We start from the raw sequence: 13,843 nt of genomic DNA, 5'->3' as shown, positions 1-13,843 counted from the left end.
ACAACCTGGAATAAAAATGGATTTTTGGGGGGTTTGTATCATTTGATTTACACAACATGCCTACCACCTTAAAGATGCAACATTTTTTGTATTGTGAAACAAACAAGAAATAACACAAAAAAACTGAACTTGAGTGTGCATAACTATTCACCCCACCAAAGTCAATACTCTGTAGAGCCACCTTATGCAGCAATTACAGCTGCAAGTCTCTTGGGGTATGTCTCTATAAGCTTGGCCATCTAGCCACTGGGATTTTTGCCCATTCTTCAAGGCAAAACTGCTCCAGCTCCTTTAAGTTGGATGGGTTCCACTGGTGGACAGCATTCTTTAAGTCATACCACAGATTCTCAATTGGATTGAGGTCTGGGCTTTGACTAGGCCATTCCTAGGCATTTAAATGTTTCCCCTTAAACCACCCGAGTGTTGCTTTAGAAGTATGCTTCGGTTCATTGTCCTGCTGGAAGGGAAACAGGTTTCCCTCAAGAGTTTTCCTCTATTTAGAGCCATCCATCATCCCTTCAATTCTGACCAGTTTCAATGCCGATGAAAATCACCCCCACAGCATGATGCTGCCACCAGCATCAGGGGATGGAGTTCTCGGGGTGATGAGAGGTGTTGGGTTTGCGCCACACATAGCGTTTTCCTTGATGGCCAAAAACTAAATTTTAGTCTCATCTGACCAGAGTTCCTTCTTTCATATGTTTGGGGAGTCTCCCACATACCTTTTGGTGAACACCAAACGTGTTTGCTTATTTTTTTCTTTAAGCAATAGCTTTTTTCTGGCCCCTCTTCCATAAAGCCCAGCTCTGTGAAGTGTACGGCTTCAAGTGGCCCTATGGACAGATACTCCAATCTCCTCTGTGGATCTTTGCAGCTCCTTCAGGGTTATCTTTGGTCTCTTTGTTGCCTCTCTGATTAATGCCCTCCTTGCCTGGTCCGCGAGTTTTGGTGGGTGGCCCTCTCTTGGCAGGTTTTTTTGTGGTGCCATATTCTTTCCATTTTTTAATAATGGATTTAATGGTGCTCCGTGGGATGTTCAAAGTTCCGGATATTTTTTTATAACCCAACCCTTACTTATCTCCACAACTTTGTCCCTGACCTGTTTGGCGAGCTCCTTAGTCTTTATGGTGTCGCTTGCTTGGTGGTGCCCCTTGCTTAGTGGTGTTGCAGACGCTGGGGCCTTTCAGAATACGTGTATATATACTGAGATCATGTGACAGATCATGTGACACTTGGTTTGAACTAATTATGTGACTTCTGAAGTTAATTGGTTGCACCAGATCTTATTTAGGGGCTTCATAGCAAAAAGGTGAATACATGTGCACTCACCACTTTTCAGTTTTTATTTTTTATTGTTTGAAACAAGTAATTTTTTTCATTTCACTTCACCAATTTGGACTATTTTGTGTATGTCCATTACATGAAATCCAAATAAAAATCAATTTAAATTAAAGGTTGTAATGAAACAAAATAGGAAAAATGTGAAGGAGGATGAATAATTTGCAAGGCACTGTAAGTGGGCCATACATGGTTATGACAGGTCTTATGATGCTGATTGGCTGAAAGACATGGTATATCAGACCATATACCATTACGATGGTAACCAGTTTATAGCAATAAGGCATCTCTGGAGTTTGTGGTATATGGCTAGGGTTGGGAAGTAAGGGATTACATGTAAGGGATTACAAAATTTGGCAACTGTAATCCGTTACATTGTCAGCACAAATATTGTAATCTGATTACAGGTACTTTTGAAAACTAGATGATTACTTCGAGGATTACTTTTAAATTCAGAAATAAATATTTGACACTTCTCTGTTTTCTCAATGACGTTCAAATCATCATTGAAAAAAGGTGCAAGTTTAAGTTTGTTCCACCACAAGTCAGAGACCACTATGATGACACACCAATTGTGTTTGATGGTTCGTGGGAAAAGAGCAGGAATAGGTTTTTGTAGGCTACAGTCCAATCTATGTCTTTCAATGGTGCAACTGTTGTCGGCATCCAAAGATGATCCAACTTGAATAAACACTTGGAGGTAAGGATGACAGCAGTGGTGTAGTCTACGGTGATACGTATACCACTTATTATTGATATCTACATAGCGCATTGATGTGAATCACACTGCTGCTCTCTCATTTAGCTATTTGCGCCTTACGGATTATGGTTGTTGTGGATGGCTGTTCACAAATCTAAATGTGTATTTGAACCTAGTAATGGTTGAATTCAAGAAGTTTAAGCTGCCTATCAATCATTGTTTTTGAAACCAGTGGACAGCCAGTGAAAAATGCGCTCTTACAACAGCTGCATAGTGTGAATCCCAGCCTATGGAATACAAGTGGGGCTTTGCTCAATCTAATTCACGCTTATAAAAAAAAATGCATAGGCCTGATGGACACATGCTCAAACTTGCACACTGTTGATAGACTTAAAGGGACAATCTGTAGTTGCTACCTCCATTTTTGGACTTATAAATGATATATATATATATATATATATATATATATATATATATATATATATATATATATATATATATATATATATATATATATATATATATACACACACATATATATATATATATATATATATATATATATTACTAAGTGAGTTTAGTTCAACTGTCACACTCCATGAGAACCCAAAATATAAGCTTGTTTTACTCCATTGTTTGTAAACATTGTGAATGTAAACAAACACTTTATATCCACATGTTTAAAACAATAATTTTGATATAATGGATGATCAGTCCTTGCATCCATAGCTCTGCCTATTAATCTGAGAGTGGTTGCATTTCTCCAGGCCCATCCCTCAGCTTTTTACCAAAACAGAGGCGGGGTATCCATTGTGTTATTGTTTCATCTGTGGATTTGCCCTTTAAACAGTTGCATATTATCAAGATATTAAAGTGTCACCAACAAAAAGGTTAACAATAGGCCTGTAGCAAATGCAGCATATGGCATCATTTTTCACATGTAAATAGCACTTTTCAGTAGTGTTCAAAGCATGGCATTCCATGAGCGCAGCATTTATTTTTCAACTAGAAGCAATGAGCCCAGTCAGTCCTCCATGACCACAAAATCATAAACAACAGAGCAGAGCTAGCTAATAAATCCTTCATTTTGGGGTCGTGCTCAGGTAAAGCAATTAGGCTAATCTATACTCGGGGCTCCAGAGTGGCACAGTGGTCTAAGGCACTGCATCTCAGTGCTAGAGGCGTCACTACAGACACCCTGGCTCAAATCCAGGCTGTATCACAACCAGCCGTGATTGGGAGTCCCATAGGGTGGCGCACAATTGGCCCAGCGTTGTACGGGTTTGGCCATTGTAAATAATAATTTGTTCTTAACTGACTTGCCTAGTTAAATAAAGATAAAATAAAACATATTTCCAAGTCCTATTCTTGAAGATTAAGGGGTATAACATTTATTGGAATGACTGGAATTCTGATAGACTTTGTTTTTAATGTAAATGTCACGGTCGTCCTCCTCTTCGTCTGAAGAGGAGAGGCGAGAAGGATCAGAGGACCAATATGCGGCGTGGTAAGTGTCCATGGTAAAATCTTTAATAAAGAAAGACTGAACACTATACAAACGAGTAACAAAAACAATAAACCAAATTCGACCGTGAAGCTACAAAATGAGACCTGTGCTGACACAAGCCACTAACATAGACAATCACCCACAAACAAACAGTGCAACCCAGGCTACCTAAGTATGATTCTCAATCAGAGACAACTAATGACACCTGCCTCTGATTGAGAACCATACTAGGCCGAAAACATAGAAATGCCCCAAAACATAGAAAAACAAACATAGACTGCCCACCCAACTCACGCCCTGACCATACTAAATAAATACAATACAAAGGAAATAAAGGTCAGAACGTGACAGTAAATATATAATTTAATCGTATTATTATATGTAGTAGAAAGCGATGGTTTAGAAGAAGACTACGTTCATAAACAACCCATAAAGTAAAATTGAACATCCATATATGGCCAGCTATGTAAACTTTAACATTGATTTATCCTGCAATAGATGTTGTTCAATTGGTAATATACATTTTATCTTCTTCTAATGCCCGTTAATGGGAAAGTAATCTAAAAGTAATGTAAAGTAATCAGATTACGTTAATGAGTTTGGGTAATCCAAAAGTTACGTTACTAATTACATTTAGAAAGTAACCTACCCAACCCTGTATATGGCTAATATATCCCGACTATGGGCTGTTCTTACGCAAGACGCAACAAGGAGTACCTGGATACAGCCCTTAGCTGGGGTATATTGGCCATATACCACAAACCCCCGAGAAGCCTTATCGCTATTATAAACTGGTTACCAACGCGTTGTGTCGTGCTTAAGATTTTGGCCATACACCACAGCTCCTCAGGCCTTATTGCTTAATTATAGTCCTCTAACCTTCTGTGTTGTTACCCTGTTCCCAGGTGGAGCTGCATCTGAAGCCCATCCAGTCCCTGCTGGTTCACCAGAAGCCCCTGGTGTTTGTGCTGAACTCCCCCCAGCCTGTGGTCTGGGACATCAGGACAGAGAAACTAGCCCTAGGCATTAAACACATCTTCCATGTGAGTCCAGCTCCAACTAAGTTCCTTACAAACACTCCCCTTATTACTCCTATCAAACACATCTTCCATTTGGGTCCAGATCTAACTAATATCCCTTCTAATGTCTGTGTGTCTGTGTCTGTGTCTGTGTCTGTGTCTGTGTCTGTGTCTCTCTCTCTCTCTCTCTCTCTCTCTCTCTCTCTCTTTCTCTCTCTCTCTCTTTCTCTCTCTCTCTCTATCTCTCTCTCTACGAAGTCCCTTTGTCTTACTTTCCTTACTCCCATGTCTTCATTGCCCTCATACCATTCTTTATTAACATTCAGGCATGAGATGTTTGGAAACCAATCCTTTTGCAGAGGAAACCTGTGCTATGTTACAGTCTAGATGTAAAGAGTTTTCAGCTATTGGTTACAGATTAATCATGATAGCATACAGTCTGTGGACAACAACAACCAAACATGCACACATGCACACATGCACACACACCGCAGCCAACGTGAGGAAAGTATTTAAACGTGTTATCCCTCGCAAGGCTGCCGGCCCAGACGGCATCCCTAGCCACGTCCTCAGAGCATGCGCAGACCAGGTGGCTGGTGTATTTACGGACATATTCAATCAATCCTTATCCCAGTCTGCTGTTCCCACATGCATCAAGAGGGCCACAATTGATCCAGTTCCCAAGAAGGCTAAGGTAACTGAGCTAAATGACTATCGCCCCGTAGCACTCACCTCCGTCATCATGAAGTGCTACGTCATCATATCACCTCCACCCTACCTGACACCCTAGACCCACTCCAATTTGCTTACCGCCCCAATAGGTCCAAAGATGACGCAACCACAGTGCACACTACCCTAACCCATCTGGACAAGAGGAATACCTATGTAAGAATGCTGTTCATCGATTACAGCTCAGCATTTAACACGATAGTACCCTCCAAACTTGTCATTAAGCTCGAGACCCTGGGTCTCGAACCCGCCCTGTGCACCTGGGTCCTGGACTTTCTGACTGGCCGCCCCCAGTTGGTGAGGGTAGGAAACAACAAGGGTGCCCTCTCCTGTACTCCCTTTTCACCCATGACTGAGTGGCCATGCATGCATCCAACTGAATCATCAAGTTTGCAGACGACACTACAGTGGTAGGCTTGATTACCAACAACGACGAGACGGCCTACAGGGAGGAGGTGAGGGCCCTCAGAGTGTGGTGTCAGGAAAATAACCTCACACTCAACGTCAACAAAACAAAGGAGATGATCGTGGACTTCAGGAAACAGCAGAGGGAGCACCCCCCTATCCACATCGACGGGACAGTAGTGGAGAAGGTGGAAAGTTTTAAGTTCCTCGGCGTACACATCACGGACAAACTGAAATGGCCCACCCACACAGACAGCGTGGTGAAGAAGGCGCAACAGCGCCTCTTCAACCTCAGGAGGCTGAAGAAATTCGGCTTGTCCCCAAAATCACTCACAAACTTTTACAGATGCACAATCGAGAGCATCTTGTCTCTGTATCACCGCTCGGTACGGCAACTGCTCCGCCCACAACCGTAAGGCTCTCCAGAGGGTAGTGAGGTCTGCACAACGCCTCACCGGCGTCAAACTACCTGCTCTCCAGGACACCTACACCACCCAATGTCACAGGAAGGCCAAAAAGATCATCAAGGACAACAACCACCTGAGCCACTGCCTGTTCACCCCGCTATCATGCAGAAGGCGAGGTCCGTACATGTGCATCAAAGCTGGGACCGAGAGACTGAAAAACAGCTTCTATCTCAAGGCCATCAGACTGTTAAACAGCCATCACTAACATTGAGTGGCTGCTGCCAACATACTGACTCAATCTCTAGCCACTTTAATAATAAAAAATTGGATGTAATAAATGTATCACTAGTCACTTTAAACTATGCCACTTTATATAATGTTTACATACCCTACATTACTCATCTCATATGTACGTATATACTGTACTCTATACCATCTACTGCATCTTGCCTATGCCGTTCAGCCATCGCTCATCCATATATTTATATGTACATATTCTTAATCATTCCTTTACACTTATGTGTATAAGGTAGTTGTTGTGAAATTGTTAGATTACTTGTTAGATATTACTGCATGGTTGGAACTAGAAGCACAAGCATTTCGCTACACTCGCATTAACATCTGCTAACCATGTGTATGTGACAAATAAAATTTGATTTGACACAGGCACACAGGCACGCACAGACACAGACACACACCCTCCCACATGTCCTGTGGCGAGACATTAATGTCTGTATGGCAGTAGTTAGTGTGTAATGTGCAGCAGTGGTTTACCCATGGGTACAGGCTCGTCTTTACACTGTGCAGACACTCACACTTTCCACATCCTCTCGCTGTAAACTCTAATAATCAGTGACAAACCTATACCACTTTGATGACTAACGCACCACTGCTTTAGGACATCATTGATATCAACCCTCAAGAGATTAGGAGACTGGTTTACCTGCCAAATTATGGGATATAGGTTGGCATGTACTTTATTCTTAGCCTGGTCCCAGATCTGTTTGTGCTGTCTTGCCAACTGCTACGGTCATAGTCACACCAGGGTCGGTGAGCTTGGTTGGCACTGGAGTCCCTAACAACATTATTGTTTTCCAGTCTGACTGATAATCCCTCCCTCCCCTCCCATCGTCCCTCCCTTCCATCACGAAAACACACACACCTTACAGTGGGGTATCACATGAGAACATCTGAGAGAAATGAGAGCAACAGGCCTACATGTACATGGTTTAACTCAACATGCTGCTCTACACTGTAAGCCTGTCTGGATCTGTACACTCAACACCTACATTTCCATATATGCTGTGAAAACTTTCATGTAGCTTGCGGTTCTTTTGAAATAATCATTGTCAAATGTGAGTTAACACCATAGCATTCTGCAAGAATGGCATTCATACTCCATATTATTTCCAGATGTGGTGGTTATGTGTTCTCATTGCATGCAAAACATCCTACCATGAAAACCAGAGCCCATACAGATGCATGGGCACACCCACATAAATGCACACACAACACACATGCACGCATTCATGCACGAACACACACACAAACAGACACTCATTGACGCACACCGCACATGCACAGGGTCTTTAAAAAATATATTAAGCCATCTTTATTTTGATCACTGAGAGAGCTGAGCTTCAGCAATAAAGCCACAACCTAAATCCTTTACGGCTAAAACATTTTACATTTATAACAGATATAGCCAAATTCAGTCTCTCAGACAGAGGCTTAGCCTGAAATCCGACCTTCGGCAGTGAAAAGAACTTGGTCTTCTTCGGCAATGAGAAGAGCGAGATCTCCGTCATCACCTCTGTGTTAAGTGGGATTATTGTGGTCATGTGAAGCTACCTAGCTGACGTGCTAACATCCATCCACTTTGAGCAGAGAAACCATTATTTAGCCATATCGCACACCAGACCTGGGTTCAAACACTATTTGAAATCATTTCAAATACATCAGCTGGGCTTGATTGAGTTTGCCAGGCACATTGGAACCAATAGAATAGGGGCAAAAGTGAAAACCCTTCCCATCTGTCGCTCCAGGCAGGCAAAAGCAAATGCTAAAATAATTAGAAATATTTGAAATAGTATTTGAACCCAGGTATACAACAGACCCATCTGTCTTAACCACAGACTCAGGTTTCAGGACACCCCTAGTGAATACATCACACAGCATAACAACCTACATACCAGGCTCCCTTTTTAATTGAGTTATTTCCTGTACTAAGTGGAAATATTTCCATGCCAGATTGACGTAGTTTATTCAGATGAATGTGCATCCAGGCTGCTTCTGTTTTTAGAGCTGTAATTCTACATGCAGTTAGAGCTGTGTCCCAAATGGAAACATATTACCTATACGTAGTCTGGGCTCTGATCAAAAGTAGTACACTATATGGGAATAAGGTGTAATTTGGGACGCGGTCTCGGAGGGAGCCATTAGCAGGTCAACAGAGTCTCCTCATCAGACATATAACAGCTGACAGCAGTCATGAAGCCCAGCCCGCAGCCTACAGTACAGTACTAGGCTTTATGCTGTAGTGTATCTAACATGTATATCTTACACTGTTACCCCAGGAAATCTTAAGGCTTATTACATACAGCCGGGAGAAACTATTGGAGCAACGTCAACTTACCAACATTACGACCAGGAATACGACATTCCCGAAGCAGATCCTCTGTTTGGACCACCATCCAGGACAATGGATCGGATCCCAGTAGGCAACCCAAAACAACGCCTGGTCAGGCTCCGTAGACGGGCACACCGCCCACCGCTCCCGAGTATACTACTCGCCAATGTCCAGTCTCTTGACAACAAGGTAGACGAAATTCGAGCAAGAGTTGCCTTCCAGAGAGACATCAGAGATTGTAACATTCTTTGTTTCACGGAAACATGGCTCACTCGGGATACGTTATCAGAGTCAGTACAGCCACCCGGTTTCTTCGCGCATCGCGCCGACAGAAACAAACATCTCTCTGGTAAGAAGAAGGGAGGGGGTGTATGCCTTATGATTAACGAGTCGTGGTGTGATCATAACAACATACAGGAACTCAAGTCCTTTTGTTCACCTGACCTAGAATTCCTTACGATCAAATGCTGACAGCATTATCTACCAAGAGAATTCTCTACGATCATAATTACAGCCGTGTATATCCCCCCAAGCAGACACCTCAACGGCCCTGAAAGAACTTCATTGGACTCTATGTAAAAGGAAATGGACACCTGCATTTATTGTAGCTGGGGATTTTAACAAGGCTAATCTGAAAACAAGGCTCCCTAAATTTTATCAGCATATTGAATGTGCCACCCGGGCTGGCAACGCTCTGGATCATTGCTACTCTAATTTCCGCGACGCAATCAAAGCCCTCCCTCGCCCTCCTTTCGGCAAATCTGACCACGACTCCATTTTGTTGCTCCTAGACTATAGACAGAAACTCAAACAGGAAATGCCCGTGCTCAGGTCTATTCAATGCTGGTCCAACCAATCTGATTCCACGCTTCAAGAATGCTTCGATCACGTGGACTGGGATATGTTCCGGTTAGCATTGATGTATACGCTGATTCGGTGAGTGAGTTTATTAGCAAGTGCATCGGTGATGTGGTACCCACGGTGACCATTAAATCCTTCGCCAACCAGAAACCGTGGATTGATGGCAGCATTCGCGCAAAACCACTGCTTTTAATCATGGCAAGGCGACCGGAAACATGACCAAATACAAACAGTAGCTATTCCCTCTGCAAGGCAATCAAACAAGCTAAGCTATAGAGACAAAGTAGAGTCGCAATTCAACAGCTCAGACACGAGATGTATGTGGCAGAGTCTACAGTCAATCACGGACTACAAAAAGAAAACCAGCCCCGTCGTGGACACTGATGTCTTGCTCCCATACAAACTAAACAACTTCTTTGCTCGCTTTGAGGACTGACACGTGCCACTGACACGGCCCGCTACCAAAACCTGCGGGCTCTCCTTCACCAAGGCCACCGTAAATAAAACAATTTAAACGTGTTAACCTTGGCAAGGCTGCCGGCCCAGATGGCATCCCCAGCCGCGTCCTCAGAGCATGCGCAGACCAGCTGGCTGGTGTTTTGGGACATATTCAATCAATCCCTATCCCAGTCTGCTGTTTCCACATGCTTCAGGAGGGCCACCATTGTTCCTGTTCCCAAGAAAGCTAAGGTAACTGAGCTAAACGATTATCGCCCCGAAGCACTCACTTCTGTCATCATGAAGTGCTTTGAGAGACTAGTCAAGGATCATATCACCTCCACCCTACCTGACACTCTAGACCAACTCCAATTTGCTTACCGCCCCAATAGGTCCACAGATGACGCAATCGCAACCACACTGCACACTGCCCTAACCCATCTGGACAAGAGGAATACCTATGTAAGAATGCTGTTCATCGATTACAGCTCAGCATTTAATACGATAGTAACCCCCAAACATGTCATTAAGCTCGAGACCCTGGGTCTCGACCCCGCCCTGTGCAATTGGGTCCTGGACTTTGAGGTGAGGGCCCTCAGAGTGTGGTGTCAGGAAAATAACCTCACACTCAACGTCAACAAAACAAAGAAGATGATCGTGGACTTCAGGAAACAGCAGAGGGAGCACCCCCCTATCCACATCGACGGGACAGTAGTGGAGAAGGTGGAAAGTTTTAAGTTCCTCGGCGTACACATCACGGACAAACTGAAATTGTCCACCCACACAGACAGCGTGGTGAAGAAGGCGCAACAGTGCCTCTTCAAACTCAGGAGGCTGAAAAAATGTGGCTTGTCACCAAAAACTCACAAACTTTTACAGATACCAGATGCCTGGTATGGCAACTGCTCCGCCCACAACCGTTAGGCTCTCCAGAGGGTAGTGAGGTCTGCACAACGCATCACTGGGGGCAAACCTCCTGCCCTCCAGGACACCTACACCACCCGATGTCACAGGAAGGCCAAAAAGATCATCAAGGACAACAACCACCCGAGCCACTGCTTGTTCACCCCGCTATCATCCAGATGGCGAGGTCATTACAGATGCATCAAAGCTGGGACCGAGAGACTGAAAAACAGCTTTTATCTCAAGGCCATCAGACTGTTAAACAGCCATCACTAACATTGAGTGGCTTCTGCCACCATACAGACTCAATCTCTAGCCACTTTAATAATAAAAAATTGGATGTAATAAATGTATCACTAGTCACTTTAAACTATGCCACTTTATATAATGTTTACATACCCTACATTACTCATCTCATATGTATATACTGTACTCTATACCATCTACTCCTTCTTTCCTATGCCGTTCGGCCATCGCTCATCGATATATTTATACAGTGGGGCAAAAAAGTATTTAGTCAGCCACCAATTGTGCAAGTTCTCCCACTTAAAAAGATGAGAGAGGCCTGTAATTTTCATCATAGGTACATTTCAACTATGACAGACAAAATGAGGGGGAAAAAATCCAGAAAATCACATTGTAGGATTTTTAATGAATTTATTTGCAAATTATGGTGGAAAATAAGTATTTGGTCAATAACAAAAGTTTATCTCAATACTTTGTTTTATACCCTTTGTTGACAATGACAGAGGTCAAACTATTCTGTAAGTCTTCACAAGCTTTTCACACACTGTTGCTGGTATTTTGGCCCATTCCTCCATGCAGATCTCCTCTAGAGTAGTGATGTTTTGGGGCTGTTGCTGGGCAACATGGACTTTCAACTCCCTCCAAAGATTTTCTATGGGGTTGAGATCTGGAGACTGGCTAAGCCACTCCAGGACCTTGAAATGCTTCTTACGAAGCCACTCCTTCGTTGCCCGGGCGGTGTGTTTGGGATCATTGTCATGCTGAAAGACCCAGCTACGTTTCATCTTCAATGCCCTTGCTGATGGAAGGAGGTTTTCACTCAAAATCTCACGATACATGGCCCCATTCATTCTTTCCTTTACACGGATCAGTCGTCCTGGTCACTTTGCAGAAAAACAGCCCCAAAGCATGATGTTTCCACCCCCATGCTTCACAGTAGGTATTGTGTTCTTTGGATGCAACTCGGCATTCTTTGTCCTCCAAAAACGACGAGTTGAGTTTTTACCAAAAAGTTATATTTTGGTTCCATATGACATTCTCCCAATCTTCTTCTGGATCATCCAAATGCTCTCTAGCAAACTTCAGACGGGCCTGCACATGTACTGGCTTAAGCAGGGGGACACGTCTGGCACTGCAGGATTTGAGTCCCTGGCGGCGTAGTGTGTTACTGATGGTAGGCTTTGTTACTTTGGTCCCTGCTCTCTGCAGGTCATTCACTAGGTCCCCCCGTGTGGTTCTGGGATTTTTACTCACCGTTCTTGTGATCATTTTGACCCCATGGCGTGAGATCTTGCTTGGAGCCCCAGATCGAGTGGTCTATCAGTGGTCTTGTATGTCTTCCATTTCCTAATAATTGCTCCCACAGTTGATTTCTTCAAACCAAGCTGCTTACCTATTGCAGATTCAGTCTTCCCAGTCTGGAGCAGGTCTACAATTTTGTTTCTGGTGTCCTTTGACAGCTCTTTGGTCTTGGCCATAGTGGAGTTTGGAGTGTGACTGTTTGAGGTTGTAGACAGGTGTCTTTTATACTGATAACAAGTTCAAACAGGTGCCATTAATACAGGTAACGAGTGGAGGACAGAGGAGGAGCCTCTTAAAGAAGAAGTTACAGGTCTGTGAGAGACAGAAATCTTGCTTGTTTGTAGGTGACCAAATACTTATTTTCCACCATAATTGCAAATAAATTCATTAAAAATCCTACAATGTGATTTTCTTGATTTTTTTTCTGATTTTGTCTGTCATAGTTGAAGTGTACCTATGATGAATATTACAGGCCTCTCTCATCTTTTTAAGTGGGAGAACTTGCACAATTGGTGGCTGACTAAATACTTTTTTGCCCCACTGTATGTACATATTCTTAATCATTCCTTTACACTTGTGGGTATAAGGTAGATCTTGTGAAATTGTTAGATTTCTTGTTAGATATTACTGTATTACTGCACGGTCGGAACTAGAAGCACAAGCATTTCACTACACTCGCATTAACATCTGCTAACCATGTGTATGTGACCAATAAAATTTGATTTTATTTGTTAGACATGGGATCTTTCCCACTGTGAAGAGGGAAGGGGATAGGACTCCTCCCTGGTGACAGTGCTACTGTTCAGGGATACTTGAATGTACCCTCAGTATCATATATTCACATAAACAGATTTTGTCATTTTCATCTAAATAGTTTATGTGAGATTTTCTTAATGGCCTTGGCAAGCTACACATATACACTTGAGTCATATGTGAGTCCTATTCAGACACATTCACTCTAACAATGAAGTGACTGTACCAGATTAGCAGTCTGTCTGTGGAGTTCCACTCTGGTCCTTAGCTATGGCAAAGTAAGGTAAGTGTTGGGTTGTGTGTTTGAGTGACAGCTCCAGGCCCTCTGGCTGTGCGCAGATCGAGTTGCCTTGTACATCCTATCTGTTAGCCTGTCTGCACTTAGCCATTACCAGATTCCCAGGAGCCTCTGCCTGCCTCAGTTTCAGGTACCCAGGAGCCTCTGCTCTCCTCAGGTTCAGGTACCCAGGAGCCTCTGCGCTCCTCTGGTTCAGGTACCCAGGAGCCTCTGCTATCCTCAGGTTCAGGTACCCAGGAGCCTCTGCTCTCCTCAGGTTCAGGTTAGCTCCACCGGGACGCCTCGTTAACATGCCACCATGGAACCCA

The 13,843-nt window shown here is 43.4% G+C and overlaps 1 protein-coding gene across 2 annotated transcripts in view; it reads left to right on the top strand.

Moving 5' to 3' along the window:
* LOC110524600 (transforming growth factor beta receptor type 3) overlaps positions 1 to 13,843 on the top strand; it is a 126,006-nt gene that overhangs the window by 58,092 nt on the left and 54,071 nt on the right. For both annotated transcript variants that reach the window (XM_021604413.2, XM_021604412.2), the window contains exon 4: positions 4,451 to 4,588. In XM_021604413.2, the coding sequence (XP_021460088.2) occupies positions 4,451 to 4,588 (138 nt within the window). The remainder of the gene's footprint in view (positions 1 to 4,450; positions 4,589 to 13,843) is intronic.

Source organism: Oncorhynchus mykiss, chromosome 5, assembly GCF_013265735.2.
Source record: "Oncorhynchus mykiss isolate Arlee chromosome 5, USDA_OmykA_1.1, whole genome shotgun sequence".
NCBI lineage: Eukaryota > Metazoa > Chordata > Actinopteri > Salmoniformes > Salmonidae > Oncorhynchus > Oncorhynchus mykiss.
Note: the sequence above shows the minus strand (reverse complement) of the source record. Positions and strands in the feature narration are given on the sequence as shown.